General features: G+C 41.1%; 1 protein-coding gene across 1 annotated transcript in view; it reads right to left on the bottom strand.

The window, feature by feature from the left end:
- Positions 1–18544, bottom strand: part of ATRN (attractin) — a 147151-nt gene that overhangs the window by 24738 nt on the left and 103869 nt on the right. Inside the window, exons 23-24 of the mRNA XM_070419991.1 lie at positions 17554–17632; positions 15621–15778 (exon numbers count right to left, since the gene is read on the bottom strand). Coding sequence (XP_070276092.1) covers positions 15621–15778; positions 17554–17632 — 237 coding nt within the window. The remainder of the gene's footprint in view (positions 1–15620; positions 15779–17553; positions 17633–18544) is intronic.

Here is an 18544-nt window from a genome sequence, read left to right on the forward strand (position 1 = left end):
GAAGTGGCTCATGGTTGCATCCATAATTTAATTTTTAAAAATATATTTTTATTGATTTCAGAGAGGAAGGGAGAGATAGAAACATCAATGACAAGAGAGAATCACTGACCAGCTGCTTCCTGCATGCCCCCTACTGGGGATTGAGCCAGCAACCTGGGCATGTGCCCTGACTGGGAATCAAACCATGACCTCTTGGTTCATAGGTCAATGCTCAACCACTGAGCCATACCAGCTGGGCTAATTTAAATTTTAACTATAAAATTAAAATAAACATTTTTTTATACTTTTGAGTTCTATTTTTCAAGATGCTATCCCAATCAGACTTTTTTTTCATGATTATTATAAAAATGTTTAAATGTGTTTATGGACTTTTCTGATACTAAAAGTGAGAATTTTTATAATAAAATCTAATTCAGAGAAGAATCTCATTACAGTTTATCTTTTATTTTTTATTGTTTAAGTCTTTATTGTTGAAAGTATTATCGATGCCCCCCTTTTTCCCCCCATGAACCCCCTCCACCCCGAATCCACCCCTTCCCTGGCCTTCAATGCACTATTGTCTGTCCATGGATTATGTACATATGCATCTAAGTTCTTTGGTTAATCTCTTCCCACCCCCGACCTTCCCTCTGAAGTTTGTCAATCTGTTGTATGCTTCAATGTCTCTGAGTAAATTAAGCTCCCAATGTCATTATTCTCCCTTTCCAAATAGTAGGTATCACTCTCCACACTCCAGGATATCTAGAATTTATGTCCCTGTACATTTACACACCTGCTGCCGACTCAATTTTCAGTGACATGTTTGATTAAGATGTGCTTGCAGAAGGTGGGGGGGTGGGGTGCTCAGTGTGTGTTAAATAAATTCTAAAAAACAAAACTCTGAAGCCCAGCTAGCCTTCAGACTTGGGGTAGGATATGGTGGACCTGCCCTGCCTAAGCACTAATTTTGTGCGTCAGCCAAACAAGTGTTTTCAGGTGGCTGTATTACTGCACTTGATCTTCCTGTCACCAGTGTCCTCCCTTCTCATTCAGCCACCCCATCATCCACTGGGAAATGGCTCTCTTCTCTACATTCTCTCCAACACTTGATCCACTTCTTTTAAAGGCTGGGGGAAATCATATGCTACCTGTGTATATAGAGATAACCTGGAAAAGATGATTCTTGTATTCTTCTGTCTACAACAGTGGTTCTCAACCTTCTGGCCCTTTAAATACAGTTCCTCATGTTGTGACCCAACCATAAAATTATTTTCGTTGCTACTTCATAACTGTAATGTTGCTACTGTTATGAATCATAATGTAAATATCTGGTATGCAGGATGGTCTTAGGCGACCCCTGTGAAAGGGTCGTTCGACCCCCAAAGGGGTCGCGACCCACAGGTTGAGAACCGCTGGTCTACAAAGATATCAATATCTGACTTTTTAACTCCTGTAGGAGAAAGAATAAAATGGTAATTCCCCACCTCCCACACTAAAGCAGATGCACCTTTGCATTCTAAGAACTAGAGCAGGGTTCTCAACTCTGGAGAGCTTGCCACAAAGTCTGAACCCCTGGCCCTATTCCTACTTCTGTAGGAAGCTCCCCCGGTGATTCTGATGCTGGTGTCCAGAGGCCACACTTCAGGAAACTCTGAAATAAGAATTATTCTAAAACTCTCTTCTCTCACTCCTTCCCCTGAACAATTTAGCTAGTTTCATAAATTGCACTGGAAAAAATTTTTTAATGTTTTTACTTGAAAGGTTTGGCCCCAAAAGAAAATAACTTGGATCTTTCCCAGGGTAGGAGTAAGGGGAAGGATGAGGGTAGAGGAAGAGAGAACAATACTTTGAAATAAAGAGAGGCAAGACCCAAACCTTGAGACTGGGAAATGGAGGGAATGCAGAGGATGTTTTAGAGTTTTGAAAGTGCCAAGGAATAGGGGGTGCCAAGGAATGTGGGGTGACTGCATGGTGGGCCTGGGGTTCTGGAGCCTCAGTGCTTATTCTGTGTCCAAGCCTGTCACACACATGGGAGTGAGGACAGCTGCCTTCAGACAAACCTCATGGCCATGGCCAGAGTGCTGGGAGCAGTCAGTGAATGCAGATCAGAGGTCCTTCCCCAGATCTCTGGTCTGTTAAGCCCCGAGGTTTCCGCACATCCCTGAGAGAAGGGAATGGAGCTCTGTGAACACAAGCTGAAAATGAATTTAATATATATTTTTTAATTGATTTTTTTACAGAGAGGAAGGGGGAGGGATAGAGTTAGAAACATCGATGAGAGAGAAACATTGATCAGCTGCCTCCTGCACAACCCCACATGCCCTTGACCGGAATCGAACCCGGGACCCTTCTGTCCGCAGGCCGACGCTCTATCTATTGAGCCAAACCAGTCAGGGCTGAAAATGAATTTATAAACTATAGTATGAAGAGGCTGAGCCCAAGCATATTCTAAAATAAGAAAAATAAGAACTTTCTTATATTCCACTACCTATTTTTTTAAAAACATGTTACAGATATTAGGTGCAATTTATAAAGCAAGTACTCAAAAACTTAAGTGAACGAGTATGTGAATGACTATTGAATGCGTAGGGAAAGACCACCTTTTAATATACAAGGACTGAAAAAACAGGAAAAGGCCTCTAATCTTCTATCTTCACAAGAATGATCTTCATTGTTAGCGCGTGCAAGACAGGGAGAGGATGGGAAAGGACAGCTGGACACTCTGTGAGGCGATACAATCTTGACTCTGAAGCAGCACCCGTCGGGCTCTGAGAAAACCCAAGGTCTGTGTGTACCCAGCAGAAACTCTGTGGGCTGCTCCGTGGCCTCGAGGCCAGCAGCTCCACCAGGGCTCAGCTCGACCTGGTTTGGGAGCCCACCAAGACTACAGCCCCTCTGCTGCTGGGATCTCCCCGAGAGGTCAACCTCTGCAGATGCTGAAAGTCTCACATTAGGACCCAGAAGTGCTGAAGTGGACATGCCTGCCATCTGGGCTCCTGGCTTCACCATGCCAATCTTGCCACACAGCTCTGGTCACTGCAAGGCTGGAAGCCAGGAGAGGACTGATTTCTCCCATAAGAACTTAGGCCTGTCTGCAAACAGCTTTCCACTCAGGCCTCAGCTGTGCTGAGGATGGAAGATTCTGTGACCACTGGCTGAGCATATTCTAACCTGGGTCTAGTGCTGCCAGCTCTTTGAGTTTTGCTATGATACAAAATAACTTTCTTTAAAAAACAAACAAACAACCCCCAAAGTTATATATGAAACTTTATGTTGAGACCACAGGCCCTGGACTGAATCCCAGTGCTCATTACCTGGCCTCACACACCACCCACCAAATGCTGGTTTGTGCTGGCACAAAATTTGTGTACCCAAGCTCTGGCCAGAGCCCCAGGGTGGTGAATACCACCGAGCCACTCATTCCTGACATGCAAGCTAACACTCACCATCTGTCCACTCCCAACCTCCCACCTCAATACTGCTCTGTGCTTTCTTCCCCAAATTTCCTTCCAGCCATTCCTTTTCACCTCTCCAGAATTCCTATTCCATTTTATCATGCTCATTAATAATTTAGAAAGCATTAAGAATGACACACAGTTGGTTGAAGTAACAACAAGTACTAAAGGGCAAATGATACAAAGCAATGGTTTCTGCTCTCCCCTCTTCTTTTTAAGGCTTCTCTCCAGAGGACCCCACCTTTAATTAGGATTCTTTTCTTTTTAAATTTATTTCAGAGAGGGAGAGAGAGGTAAAAACATCAATGACGAGAGAGAATCATTGATCGGCTGCCTCTTGTACATCCCTTATGGGCCTCCTGCACGCACTCTATTGGGGATCAAGCCTGCAACCCGGGCATGTGCTCTGACCGGGAATCGAACCCTGGTCTCCTGGTTCATGGGTCGAGGCTTAATCACTGAGCTACACTGGCCGGGCTAATTAGGATTCTTTTTAGTTCTTCTGAGGGTTGCCTTTATATCACTAATATATATATTTTTTAATGTATTCTTTCTTGATTTAGCCATGTTAGGCATTACTCCCTGACTTCCTGCTATAACAGAAAGTGATTCAGGCCATTACCCCCTCTCCCCTTTTCCAGTATAGTTATATCACTGTTTTTAGTGCCTCTGTTTGTGTCTATGTTGTTATCCTAAGGGTGATGGTGATAGAAAGATTCCAACAAAGACAGGAAAGGGATAGAACACCCTTAGCTACAGGGAGAAGAAGTGCCTGTTACCCACAACTGCAGAAGCAGGAGAAAATACAGTCATGGCTCACTGCATGGTAGCGTTTCAGGCCTCACAGCCTTTGATGCACCCCCGTTTGGGGGTGAAGTCAGTAGCTCGTGGGGAAGGCCTCCCCCCACTTTCATCAGGGTGAGGTATCTTGGGCTAAGGGAGAAGGAGTTTTGCCCTCAATCCATGATTGTTCTAGAGACTGCCCAGCAGTGGCCGATAAATGGTAAAACCCTCCCGGTGCAATGCTGTGTGCTTCCTGTAAAGCAAAACAGAAGGGCAGTTCTGGGACCTATCCCAGCTGGCCTAGGCTGCAAGCCTAGCTGAAGCACATTCCTGTAGCTACCTTTAGGAGGACAAATAATATACTTGTATCTTTATTTCTTGTTCTATCACTTGTATTATCTTTTTCCACATTTTTTATTATGGAAATTTTTAAACTTTATAAAAACGTAGAGAGAATAGTGTAACGAATCCCATGTGTTCATAACCCAGCTTTAATAATGACCAGCTAATGGCCAATCATGTTTCATCCATACTCTACCCACTTTTCCCAGTGATATTATTTTGAAGCTAATCCCAGACTTTCTAGCATTTCATTCTTTCTAAAAAAAATATATTTTTTATTGATTTCAGAGAGGAAAGGAGAGGGAGAAAAAGATAGAAACATCAATGTGAGAATCATTGATCAGCTGCCTCCTGCACGCCCTCTACTGGGGATCAAGGCTGCAATCCGGGCATATGCCCTGACTGGGAATTGAACCGTGACCGCCTGGTTCATAGGCTGATACTCAACCACTGAGCCATGCTGCCGGGCTCATTTCATTCTTACATATTTCAATATAGACAGTATCTCCTAACTACCCTCTCTAAAATCAGGCATGTTTGTGTCCTCATCCTTTCCCTTTCTCCTGCCTCTCAACTCTTCTGACAAAATTCCAATCTAAAACAATTCAGTCATCAGCACCACACTGCGGAGACTGGGATGACAAATTCTTGGTCTCCAACCCAGCTAGTTCCTTAGCAGAGGTCAGCAATCACTCTGACAACATCAGAGAAAGCTGTCAGAGGACCTTTAAAGAAGTTATGAAAGTTGCAAAAAAAGAGAAAGTTCTGATACCAAGCCTAAATCTCTTGTAACTCACAACTATGCAACTATCTAGCAACATTTATGGAGTGTCTACAACTGACTAACACTATGCTTTAAACCGAGGGTACAGAAATATAAAACACTGTCCTTGCCCTTAAGGGAATTTTTGTGTAGTGAAAACCAGACAAGTCTAGGTTGTGGAGGCGCAGATAAGGAAAGGAAGCTGCCATGGGCTATGTCTATGGGTCATCAGTGAAACCTTGCCCTGGGTTTCTAAACAGAAATTCTACCTGCAAACCGCAACTCCCGCCTGGCTCCTTCCAATCTATTCTCCAAACTGCTGCCAGAGGGGCCTTTCAAAAACACTGATCTTTGTCACTTTTTGGCTTAAAGCATTTTAATGACTGCCCCTTCCCCCCGTGGTTTTCAGACTACAGTTCAAATCCCTCAGCAGAAACCTCCAGTCTCTTCATGACACCCTCTGCCTAGCCCTCCAGCATCTTGTTCATAGGACAACCATAACTTCAGTTCTGCTAAACTCCTGTAGTTCTTGAAAGTGATTTGGCATGTCCTCTCCCCACTCACTCTCTGACCCCAGGTTCCTTAAGACTCAGCTCTGAGGTTACCCCTCCTCACTCAGACTCAGGCGACACAGGACACTCACTCCCTTCCCCAACCAGGAGCACAGTGCCTGACATAGCTCCTGCTATCCATCCATGGCTGCTGCTCTGAGCCAGAAACTGCTGAGTGCATGGACGCTAAAGGAAGCCTAGTGGGTCCTGGCTATCGAGAGTGCAAGAGAGAGGTCTGCGAGAGACGGGGATTTATCCATTTTAGCTATAGATGATGTTCACAGATGAGACTGTCCAGGGAGAAAGGTCCAGAGGAAACCCAAGGGAACAATGTCATTGAAACGCTCAGAACAAACAGCCACAGATGAAAAGCAAAAGAGAGGAGACTTTCAAAAAAAGGGAATAATAGGTAATGATCATGATGAAAACCACAAGGTAGTACAAGAGCCTTGAATGCCACTTGAAGCAAGGAAATATTTATATTTTATGTAGTTTAAGTTATTTCATAGCTTTGTAATTCTTAAAACCCTTAAGGCACAGATATCTAACACCAGGAGGTTTGTATATACATCGGCATCATTATTACACAATTACTACAAACATTAAAAGTATATCTGACACGATTCATAATATTCAAAGAGTGGAAACAATCCAAGTATCCATCAACAGATGAATGGATAAATAAAATGTGGTATATCCATACAATGGAACATTATTCAATCTTAAAAAGGAATGAAGTACTGAAACATACTAAAAATGGATGAACTTTGAAAACACTGAGCTAAATGAAGAAGCCAGTCACAAAGGACCACATGTTATGTGATTCAATTTATATGAAATGTCCAGAATAGGCAAATCCATAGAGACAAAAAGTAGACTGGTGGTTTTCAGAGGCTGAGGGGAAGGAGAAATGGGAAATGACTACTAATGGGTATGGGATTTCTTTTTTTAGGTGATGAAAATATTCTAAAATTGATGTGGTCATGGTTGCACAATTTTGTGAATATGTTAAAAAACACTACGTTGTGCACTTTAAATGGGTGAACTGGATGGTATGTAAATTATATCTCAATAAAGCGCTTACTAAAAAAGTATATCTGGGTCAATAAAAGTTTCATACATCCTTTGCTCAGTATAGCAATCCTGCTAGCACCCATAAACATAACTCTAAAATCTAAACGAATGCCTGGTTCTCAATACAAATTCTGTTTTGCCTTCACTTGTGAACACTAGCCTCTTACATAAAGTAACAGATGAAACAGCCGGCATGGAGAGGGCTTTAATATTAGTTCCACATTACAATAACAACCTCTGTTGCAGAGCCAGTAACAAGCCAGAATCCCAGCTTCTCTACCCACCTTCCCCCCTCGCACATCTGTCTGACCATTCTCTACCTTGAATACCTACCCTCCCAAATGATGGTCCTGGCTGAGCTAGCTGAGTGCCTGCTCACTGGGGAGAACACCTAGGATCACATTTAGAAAGCAGGGTTGAGGGAGGGACGCTCACCCACAGGAGCAGCTGACCAGAAAACAGGCACAACTAGCCCCAACATACCCTCCACCCTACTACACACAGGCTCTTTCAGGCTGGGTAGGTGTTTTTTTTAAACTGCATCTACAAAGACTTTTATAGTTAGTTTCAAATTCCCTCAGTTCGCCGTTATAGGTTTTGATCTGTTCCTAATTATGGGAAAGAATCCTGAGATCAGTTCAGAGTGAAGGAACTTGAGTTTAGCATTACCATTTTTAAAGCACCAATGTTTACATGAATTTCCGAGTACAGAATTAGATTTCCTCAGTTATTTTGCTTTAAAAAATGAGAAAGACAGAAAAGTTATTTTAGTTGCACTGAAAGCCATACTGAAATTGAACTGAATGGCCTACACTGCTGCGCCATTTAGACATCCTGGTTCTCTACGTTTTCACTGAATCTGTACAGCCTCTAAGTGTGCATGTGTTTTGTGTTTAACAGCTAGCTGCATCTAGAAGAGCGAAGGCTCTGAGGAAAACAGAGCAATAAAGACACATATAGCTCCCTCTGTTGAGAACATGCCTGCCTCTGCCTAGGAAGACACAAGCGTAGCCCTCTGCCCAGTGCACATTCAGATACAGTCCCAAGTGCAGAGAACCAGTTGTGTAAAGAGACAGAACACGCAATGCTACAGGTCTAGTCACATGTTTGCAAATACCAAAGAACAAAAAGACACATTTTCAATAGAACTTACCTGCTTTTTCAAGGAACGCTTGGCAAGCTAAATGGTGAGCACGCCATCGTTTATTTTCAAAAGTGCTCCTGAATGCAGCTTTCATAAAGGGCTCTTACTCAAGTGAGTAATCCAGCCCAGGTAAAAGCACCAAAAAAAAATCAGGCAGAAAATCAACATCTCTTTGACTCTTAAACTTAAAATTCGTACTTTTTAAAAGTAAGTGTGAGGAAGAGATCCCTCTAGAAGGAAATGCTCTAAAACCATTTCAGTGACTTTCAGAGGGTGGAGCAACAGGGCATGGGAAGGAAAAAAACTAGAACTCCGCATTGGCAACAGCTCGGCTATCTCCAGCACAAAAGCCTGTTTATGTGCACAGAACCCTCTTTCCAAATGGGAAAAACGTCAGCAGCATTAAGTCAAGATTTTCACCAAGATTCTTTAAAATATTAATTATTTCTTCAGCTATACGCTGAAGAACAAAGTCTGAAGTTCAACTAGATTCAGAATATCATGAGGTATGCCATTATGAAAACAATCTCAACTTAAAACAAGTCAATAAATAACACTTACTAGAGCTCAAATCAAGTATTTTACAAATGTATATGTTCTATAATTTGATACTGTTAGAAAATGCTACCAAACTGAAATTGTACCGGCTGGAGCCTAGAGCTCAACCTCTTTGGGGTCAGACAAGTTACCTAAATCCCTGGTTGACTCCCAAGATTCCCACTATGTTAGTACGTACACCCTCCCCTAAAACGTGGAGGGCCTGGCCTACTCAGATGACCCCTTTTAAAATAGGGTCTAGAGGTCAGAGTCAGAGGAAGGTGAAGCTTCAGTAAATCATATCTGTTTTGGGTATAAAATTTTTATTTTCAAATGTTATAGAAATAAAATCATGCAGAATGCCAATTTCTAATCCTCCTCCCCCCTCAGCAAAATTTTCTTGCAATTTATCCAACTTGTAACAATAGCTTGTTTCTTTTTATTGCTGAATATTATTCCATGATATGCAGGTAGCACAATTTATTTATCCATTCACCTGCCAAATAATACCTGGCTTGTTTCCAGTTTAGGGCTATTATGAATGAAGCTGCTAAATACTTCCATATAGGTGCTATAAATGTTGGTGCACAGGTGTCTGTGTGCCAGCATGGCTCAGTGGTTGAGTATCGACCTATGAACCAGGAGGTCACAGTTCGATTCCCGGTCAGGGCACATGCCTGGGTTGTGGGCTCGATCCCCAGTGAGGGGAGTGCAGGAGGCAGCCTATCAATCTCTTTCATCACTGATGTTTCTATCTCTCTCTCCCTTTCCCTTCCTCTCTGAAATCAATAAAAACATGTTTTTAAAAAATTTTTTTCATTTCTCTTGGATAAATGCCCAGGAATGCAACTGCTGGGTTGTATAATAAGAGCAAGCTTAGTTTTATAAGAAAATGCCAAACTATTTTCTAGAGTGGCTGTACCATCTTACTTTCCCACCCGCAATGTAAACACGATCCAATTTCTTGGCAACCTCTCTAGCATTTGGTATTATTATTTTCAATTTTAGCCATTTTGATAGGTGCATAGTGATATCTCATTGTGGTTTTGCTTTGCATTTCTTTAATAGCTTTTGATGCTAAATATATTTTCATGTGACTATATGACACTGGAGGCCTGGTGTCCTCTTACAGTCAAGGAGCCTTGGGGGATGTCCGATTGCTGGCTTAGGCCTGCTCCAGTTGGGACATCTTTAGTGCTGCCGTGGAGGCAGGAGAGGCTCCTGCCACCGCCACTGTGCTCGCCAGCTGTGAGCCCGGCTTCTGGCTGAGTGGCGCTCCCCCTGTGGAAGCACACTGACCACCGGGGGGCAGCTCCTGCATTGAGCATATGCCCCCTGGTGGTCAGTGTGCATCATAGCGACCAGTTGTTCTGCCATTCAGTCAATTTGCATATTAGCCTTTTATTATATAGGATATGTATATCCTTTTTGGTGAAATGCTTTGTTATGTCTTTTATTCATTTTCTAGATGATGTGTTTGTTTTTTAATGAATTTTGAGGATTATTCTTTTTCTTTTTTCTTTTTAAATCCTCACCAAAGACATGCTCACTGATTTTACATGCTCCAACCAGGGATCAAACCCAAAATCTAGGTATATACCCTTAACAGGAATCAAACCCGCAATCTTCTGGTATATGGGATGACACTCCAATCAAGTTACACCAGCCTAGGTGAGAATTATCCTTATATTCCAGACATAAGTGCTTTGTCGAAACTATAGTTTGAAAATATTTTCTCTCAGTATGTAGCTTGTTTATTCATCCCCTTAACAGGTTCTTTCACAGAAGAAAACCTTTTTGTTTTGATGTCCAATTTATCAATTTTTCCTTTTATGGGTCATGTTTTTGTTGTCAAGTCTAAAAACCTTTTGCTAGCCTTAAGATGTAAAGATTTTCTCCTATTTTTTCCTAAAAGTTTTATAGCTTTGTTTTACATTTAAATCTGTTGATTCATATTGAGTTAATCTTTATGTAAGAGAGTTGTGAGGTTTATGTCAAAGTTCGTTTTTTTGCCTATGGTTGCCCAATTGTTCCACCATTACTTGTTGAAAAGGCAATCCTTCCTGCACTGAATTGTCTTTGCACTTTTGTAAAAAAACAGTTGGACATATTTATGTGGATCTATTTCAGGCTTCAGAATTCTATTCTGTGTCCATTCTATTGCATGATCTGTGTCTATCCTCCAGCAGTAATCCAATGTTTTGGTTACTCTAGCTAAATAGTAAGCTTTAACACTGCATATAGTGATTCCTCCCACTTTACTCCTCTTTTTCAAAACTGTTATAGCTATTCTAGAATCTTTGTCTTTTCATATAAATTTTAGATTAAGCTTGTCTATATTTACAAAAAAAATCCTGCTGTGGTGATTTTTATTTTTATTTATTTATTTATTTATTTATTTAATCCTCACCCGAGGATATTTTTCCACTGATTTTTAGAAAGAGTGGGAGAGGAAAAGACAGAGAGAAACATGGATGTGAGTGAAACACATTGATTGGTTGCCTCTTGCACGAGCCCTGACCAGAGCCTGGGCTGTGGAGGAGCCTGCAACCAAGGTAAGTGTCTTTGACTGGAATCGAACCCGGGACCCTTTGGTCTGCAGGCTCATGCTCTCTCTACTGAGCAAAACTGGCTAGGGCATTGTTGTGATTTTTAAAACTATTTTTGTTGGGGTAAAATATATACTAGTATAAGATAAAATTTACCATTTAACTGTTTTTAAGTGTATGATTCAGTATACTTAAGGACAGATGATGCAAAGGTTAGATAAAAGGACAGTGTGAATAATTTTGTGTCAATACATTTGAAAAATATAAGAAATCAAAAATTATCTTGTTACTCAAACAGAAAGAGAAAATCCAAAATATCCTATAACTATTAAAGAAGTTGAATCAGTAGTTAAAAAATTCTCCACATAGCCCTGGCCGGTGCCCTCAGTGGTTAGAGCGTCAGCTCATGCACTGAAGGGTCGCAGGTTTGTTCTAGGTCAAGGGCACATACCTGGGTTTCGGTTCCCTCCTGGCCTCCCGTCGGGGCATGTGCAGGAGGCAATCAGTCGATGTGTCTCTCTCACATTAATGTTTCTCCCTCTCTCCCTCCCTTCCACTCTCTCTGAAAAGCAATGGAAAAAATATCCTCATCTGAGGATTAAAAAAAAAAAAATCTCCACATATAAAACACCAGAATCAAGGGAGGAACCAAGATGGCGGCATAGGTTAACGCTGGAGTTTGCTGCCTCGAACAACCAATTCAAAAATACAACTAAAAGACGGAACGGACATCACCCAGAACCACAGGAAGGCTGGCTGAGGAGAGATTCTACAACTAGAAGTAAAGAGAAATCCATACCCAGACTCAGAGGAGGCACAGTGCTGAAGTGAAATACTAAGGTGCGGAGGGCGCGTGGAGCGGGCTGGCTGTGGAGGGCGCGGTTGTTGGTTTCAATCGGGAGGGAGTTTCAGACTCTGAGCTCCAGATCCGGGCGAGTCTCTAGGGACCCAGACTCAAACAGGAGAAGCGGGAAGGCAACTTTCTCTCCGAGGTTTGCAGCGGTTGCAGAGCCGCTGGGGACGGAACTGAGAGCAGCCATAACTGCTCCCTCTGCCCGCCCTGTAGATCCCCTGGGACCCGCCCCACCCAAGCCCTGCACAGAAGCATTTGCCGGAGAGCCTCAGGCAAAGGCTAGATTTAGCACCGCCCTAGAGATTCAGCACAGAAGTTCTCCCACTGCAGACACAGCTGACTCTCATAGCCAGTTAGCCTGGAAGTCAATTCACCCCTAGTATTGCTGACAACAATTAAGGCTTAACTACAACAAGACTGCGCACAAAGACCACAAGGGGGTGCACCAAGAAAGCATAAAAAATGCGGAGACAAAAAAACATGACAGAAATGGAGGATATGGAGCTAAAAATCGCACTTTTGAGGGCTTTCAATAATTTGCTAGAAACTGCCGATAAACTTGATGAGAGCTTCAAGAAATCTAATGAGACCCTCGATGTTGTGATAAAGAACCAACTAGAAATTAAGCATTCACTGACTGAAATAAAGAATATTATACAGACACCCAACAGCAGACCAGAGGAGCGCAAGAATCAAGTCAAAGATTTGAAATAAAAAGAAGAAGCAAAAAACACCCAACCGGAAAAGCAAAATGAAAAAAGAATCCGAAAATATGAACATAGTGTAAGGAGCCTCTGGGACAGTTTCAAACGCACCAACATCAGAATTATAGGGGTACCAGAAGATGAGAGACAGCAAGATATTGAAAACCTATTTGAAGAAATAATGACAGAAAACTTCCCCCACCTGGTGAAAGAAATGGACTTACAGGTCCAAGAAGCGCAGAGAACCCCAAACAAAAGGAATCCAAAGAGGACCACACCAAGACACATCATAATTAAAATGCCAAGAGCAAAAGACAAAGAGAGAATCTTAAAAGCAGCAAGAGAAAGAAACTCAGTTACCTACTAGGGAGTACCCATATGACTGTCAGCTGATTTCTCAACAGAAACTTTGCAGGCCAGAAGGGAGTGGCAAGAAATATTCAAAGTGATGAATGCCAAGAACCTACAACCAAGACTACTTTATCCAGCAAAGCTATCATTCAGAATTGAAGGTCAGATAAAGAGCTTCACAGATAAGGAAAAGCTAAAGGGGTTCATCACCACTAAACCAGTATTATACGAAATGCTGAAAGGTATCCTTTAAGAAGAGGAAGAAGAAGAAAAAGGTAAAGATACAAATTATGAACAACAAATATGCATCTATCAACAAGTGAATCTAAGAATCAAGTGAATAAATAATCTGATGTACAGAATGAACTGGTGATTATAATGAATCAGGGACATAGAAAGGGAATGGACTGACTATTCTTGGGGGGGAAAGGGGAGTGGGAGATGCGGGAAGAGACTGGACAAAAATCGTGCACCTATGGATGAGGACAGTGGGTGGGGAGTGAGGGCGGAGGGTGGGGCGGGAACTGGGAGGAGGGAAGTTAGGGGGGGGGAAAAAAAGAGGAACAAATGTAATCTGAACAATAAAGATTTAATTTAAAAACAAACAAACAACAAAAAAAAACACACCAGAATCAAATGATTTTAAAGGACATCTATCAAGTATTCAAGGTTCATGTAATTTTTTTTATCATGATAGTGTTTTAAATTTTCTTTATTATTGAAAGTATTATAGATGTCCCTTTTTAAGGTTCATGTAATTTAATCTTATATAATCTTTTCCAGAAATGAGAAAGAAAACTCGGTGATTATTAAAGGTTAATTTAACCTTGATATAAAAACAATAACAAGGACAAGAAGGGAATATTATCAGACTTTCTGACTCATGAAATAGATACTATGTTCTAACCAAAACATTAGCAAACTGAATACAGCAATACTTAAAGAAAGAAAATGACACATCATGCCCAAGTCAGGTTTATCCCAGGAATGCAAATGACTTCCTGGGACTTGGCTTATGCAATACAATGAATCTGTGGTGCCTGCCATTCAGAGACAAAGGAAGCACAGGGTTTGGGGCTAAGGTCACAAGAATGACTATGTGCTGAGTGCAGAGAGCCTGTGAATGTCCAGGTAGAGATGTTTAGGCAGCAACCAAGAGTACTTACTGGTCTGGAACTCAAGTATAAGCTGGGCTGAAGACAGAGCACTGAGAATCACCAGTACAGACTAGTACCTACAAATGGGATGGAATTATCCAAAGAAACTGGGATGAAGACAGAAGAGAACCAACCTGAATCCCAGACAACCCAATGTTTAAAGAAGAGGATTCTCTAAAAAGACTGGCCAGAGAATCAGGGAAAGCAAGAACCAGGAAGGCAAGGAAGACAGTAATTCAAATCACTTTACGAAGGAGAGGGGACTGGAGAATTCAGTCACCGTTGTTCACTAAGACAGGGCAGTTTCAGGATGTGCTGAGGGGAGAAGGCAGACTGTTTTTGGCTGATGATGAATGAATAAAAGAAAATAGAAATAGGGAATGTGGTCAATGCTTACAAGAAGGCTGGCTGAGGAGGGAAGCAGACTATGCCAGAGCAAAGGGAGAAGCCAATTAGAGGATGAACTTGAAGACCATTTAGATAGGGTGGTGAGAAAAAATATAACACAGAGCCTATCCTCCACATTTCAGAATGGAAAAGATTGTTCTTTAGTCACAGTCCTGAGGCATGAACATATAACTACCAGAATTAGATTGCAAACCCATCCTAATTGATCTGTGAGAACTTGCTTCAGTTGACCATGCTTCTGAAATTCAGCAAACAGCCACAACCCTAGTCCAGTGACCATGCTCCTATGGCTAAAGGTGAACCAGTCCCTGAAAGTCCACCCATCCGTAAATTCCACATTTACCCAAAATGAAGGGGGTAAAAGCAAAAAGTATTAAGGCCTTCCTCAAGGACAATTATAAAAAGCACAAACTTGGACCTTGGAAAAGGGGGAGTCCACTGGTCTGGAAAGAGAAAATGAGCAGATGGATAAGAGCAGTGGCTGCAGCAGGTAACATGAATCCTTTCACATCCAAGTGTAAAAATCTGAGCTGTGGAAAGGCGACCTGACCTGTACAGGAGCAAGCTAGGACTCAAAACCTCATCTGGTTGACTGTAAGGCCTGGGCTCTTTAATGTGAACTTATAGTGCATTTATATCCATCTTATTCATCCCAGAATTGAAGCTCTTTATGTAGCTCTACAAACTTTTACATGGCGAGTGCTAAATGAAGAAATTATAGTTATAATGATCAAATTTGTTACATGCCACCCTGCTTTCAAAAGTGCCGATAGCTTTCCTTCATGAGTGATTTACACCATCTCCACTACAATCTTCTATGGTATTCATGTGCTCAGCACTCCTTTGCTATAGATTTACAGAGGCAAAGCAATACTGTATACCTTGTTTACTGCAGATTCCAAATTAGTGAATTTAGTCTCTACTAAAGAGTTCACTGTGTCTGCCAATGAGACCAAAAAGCACATCTTACCTGAATTTTGATGGGCCAGGTGAAATTACTGACATAAACAAAGAAAGTGATATTCTGGTGGTTGCGAAAATCAAACTTCTCATTAGAGAAGCTATCTTTGTACTCCTTAATGTTGGTTTTCGAAACAACAGGCATCTCTTCTCCAGCCTGGGTTCCAGCTATTACGAAGAAAAGAATAAAACAGAAGAGACTTTTTAGGGGGTATCGGGGGCAGAATCTACCTTCATTAATAATAAGGATAATAGTTAGCATTTACTAAACACTTACTATGTCCCAGGAACAGCCTTTAAGAGCTCAATCTCATTTAATCTTAACAATAACTCTATTATCCTCATTTACAGATCAGGAAACTAAGGTTCAGAGAAACTAAGTAACTAACTTGGTTCAGGTCACACAGCCAGTAAGAAGTGGAGCTGGGATTTGAAGCTGGGAAGGCTGATATACAAGCCCGTGCCCTTAATTAGAATGGTTTTACTAGGAATCCCTGCAATTCCCTTCCAAGCTGCACACGGCCATGAAAATACAGATAGCACTAGAGTCCTATTAATAACAATGACATCCACTCTGCCCATAACACTTCAATTGCTCTGCATTCTCTCTTTATACCTATTTGTCAGTGCTCCATATCGCCCCTCCCAGGGACACTGATTCACCACTCACTTCCTAACTAACAGTATCCTCAAGTCTCAACAGTGGCAGGGAGGACAGAGCTCTAAACGTCACTCAGTCCCTTCTGCCACCAGCTACAACTGTATTTAAGTCCCCCAATGTGGTATAAATGCATCCTATTCCCAAAAGTCCTTCAACATTCCATATTCCCCCTCTGCCGGGAATTCTAGTGTCTATAAAGATTCATTAAATAGATTTTCCCCATGTCTGAATCAAATCCTGTGACTGGAGCCCAGACTGTCAGGTTCTCATTGAGACAGTCATTGTAAATCATCATATGCTCAGAGATGTTGCCTTTCTCAAGATAAATGCTCCAATAATTCAGACCTTTTCTTAAAAGTCTTTCATCCCTGCAAGTTTCTGAATCTTTTCTGAATTCTAGACAGTCTTTTAAGACATGATAAACATAAAGTGACGTGCAAAGATAATGATTTTATCTTGCTTCAGTCTAATTGGTTGTGTTTTAACAAAAAATCAAAGACCAAACAATAACAACAACAAAAAACCCAAAACAAAAAACCAGTATTGTATGGTAATAATAATGATGAAACATTTAGTGAGACTTCACCGTGTTTCAAGTACTACTTTGAGTAGTTTGTTTATGATCTCATTTGTTTAATTCTCACAACACTCTGCATGGTTAGGTGTTTTTTACGAGGAAACTGGGTCCGAAAGCTTAAGTAATTTGCCCAACAGTACAGTAACAGGTAGAATTCAAACCCAGGTCTGTCAAGCTATGCTCTTAACCACTACATAAGGTCCACCCTTCACTGTTTTAGCAGATTTTCTGCCCCAGCACATCTTCTTTAGTGACTCATAGTAAGATAAACAAGATAGTTTTAATCTCCAAAGTACATTTCCCTGTACCTACTAAAATCTCATTCTATTTTAAATGTTTCCATTTCTTGAAACTTTGAGTCATTTGCCTTTTTCACTTCTGAAGCACGATGAGGATGATGATGGCAGTGCCAGAACAGCAGCTGCAGCAATGCTATTGGTGGTGGTAGTGGGGCAGGGTAGTGAGCATGTACTGAGCCTGACATGGTAGGCACTGGCATGTAGAACCTAATTTAATCTATACCACACTTCTCTTTACAACGAATAACCCTAAAATCTAGAGAAGGATTTAGACATTTGCTCAAGGCTCCCAGCTAGTAAGCGGCAAAGCGGGGTTTCAAACCCATCTGTCTCTCTCCAGAACCCCTTTTCTCAACTCCTACATCACCATTCTTAATCTATTATCTTCACTAGGTAAGTTTTTTACCTGAGAAACTGGCGGCCCAGGTGATGTTGAGATTGAAGTTTTTGGAGGCATTGATGAACATGTCCAAATCCCTGTTTTGCTGATGAGAGGTACAGATAATTAGGAAAGTAATTAGAACAGTTTCCAGATTTTAAAATAATGCAATAATTAAATTTTATTACTTTTACCCTTCTTAATTACAAAGCAGATATTTTACGTCTTAACAGAAACTGACATTTATAGATTAGTAAAATTTCTAACCAATATAATATACTCCCAAAACATTTGATTTCTCTCCCATAAAAATACATGGAATTGAATGATTTATCAAATGCCTAACTCCATGAAAAATATATCTTTAAAAAAACAGCCTCGCCAGACAACAATGACTTACATCCTGTGACCTATGTTAGGGAAATCAGCCTCCTAAGAAACCTCTGGGCAGCCGTTTCAATACTTGATCAAGGGTCCCACTTTAAATGTATTTATAAATTCAGTCTATGTACTTCTGAACTATTAATAGATTACATACAGTGTAAAGTTCTCCAAAATGGAAATGGTTTTTATTTTAAATATATTTTATTGATTTTTTTACAGAGAGGAAGGGAGAGAGTTAGAGAGTTAGAAACATCGATGAGAAAGAAACATCGATCAGCTACCTCCTGCACATCTCCAACTGGGGATGTGCCCGAAACCCAGGTACATGCCCTTGACTGGAATCGAACCCGGGACCTTTCAGTCCGCAGGCCGACGCTCTATCCATTGAGCCAAACCAGTTTCGGCTGGAAATGGTTTTTAAAAAAGCAAACAAAGCTGAAATAAACTAAATGAAAACATAATTTGATGGTATTCATTCATGATTTGAATAACATTTTTCTCTAACTAAAAATATTATTTCACATAGAGAAAGATGACTAATGTATTTTATTAACTTTGAAAATCTTGTTTACCACTTAGAGATATAGCAAGTTGAAGAGCTAGTTTAACTTATTTTGATATTTTGGTTTTAGTG

Source organism: Myotis yumanensis, unplaced genomic scaffold, assembly GCF_028538775.1.
Source record: "Myotis yumanensis isolate MYYU_CA2020_CCGP unplaced genomic scaffold, mMyoYum1.0.hap1 SCAF_7, whole genome shotgun sequence".
In the NCBI taxonomy this organism is placed as follows: Eukaryota; Metazoa; Chordata; class Mammalia; order Chiroptera; family Vespertilionidae; genus Myotis; species Myotis yumanensis.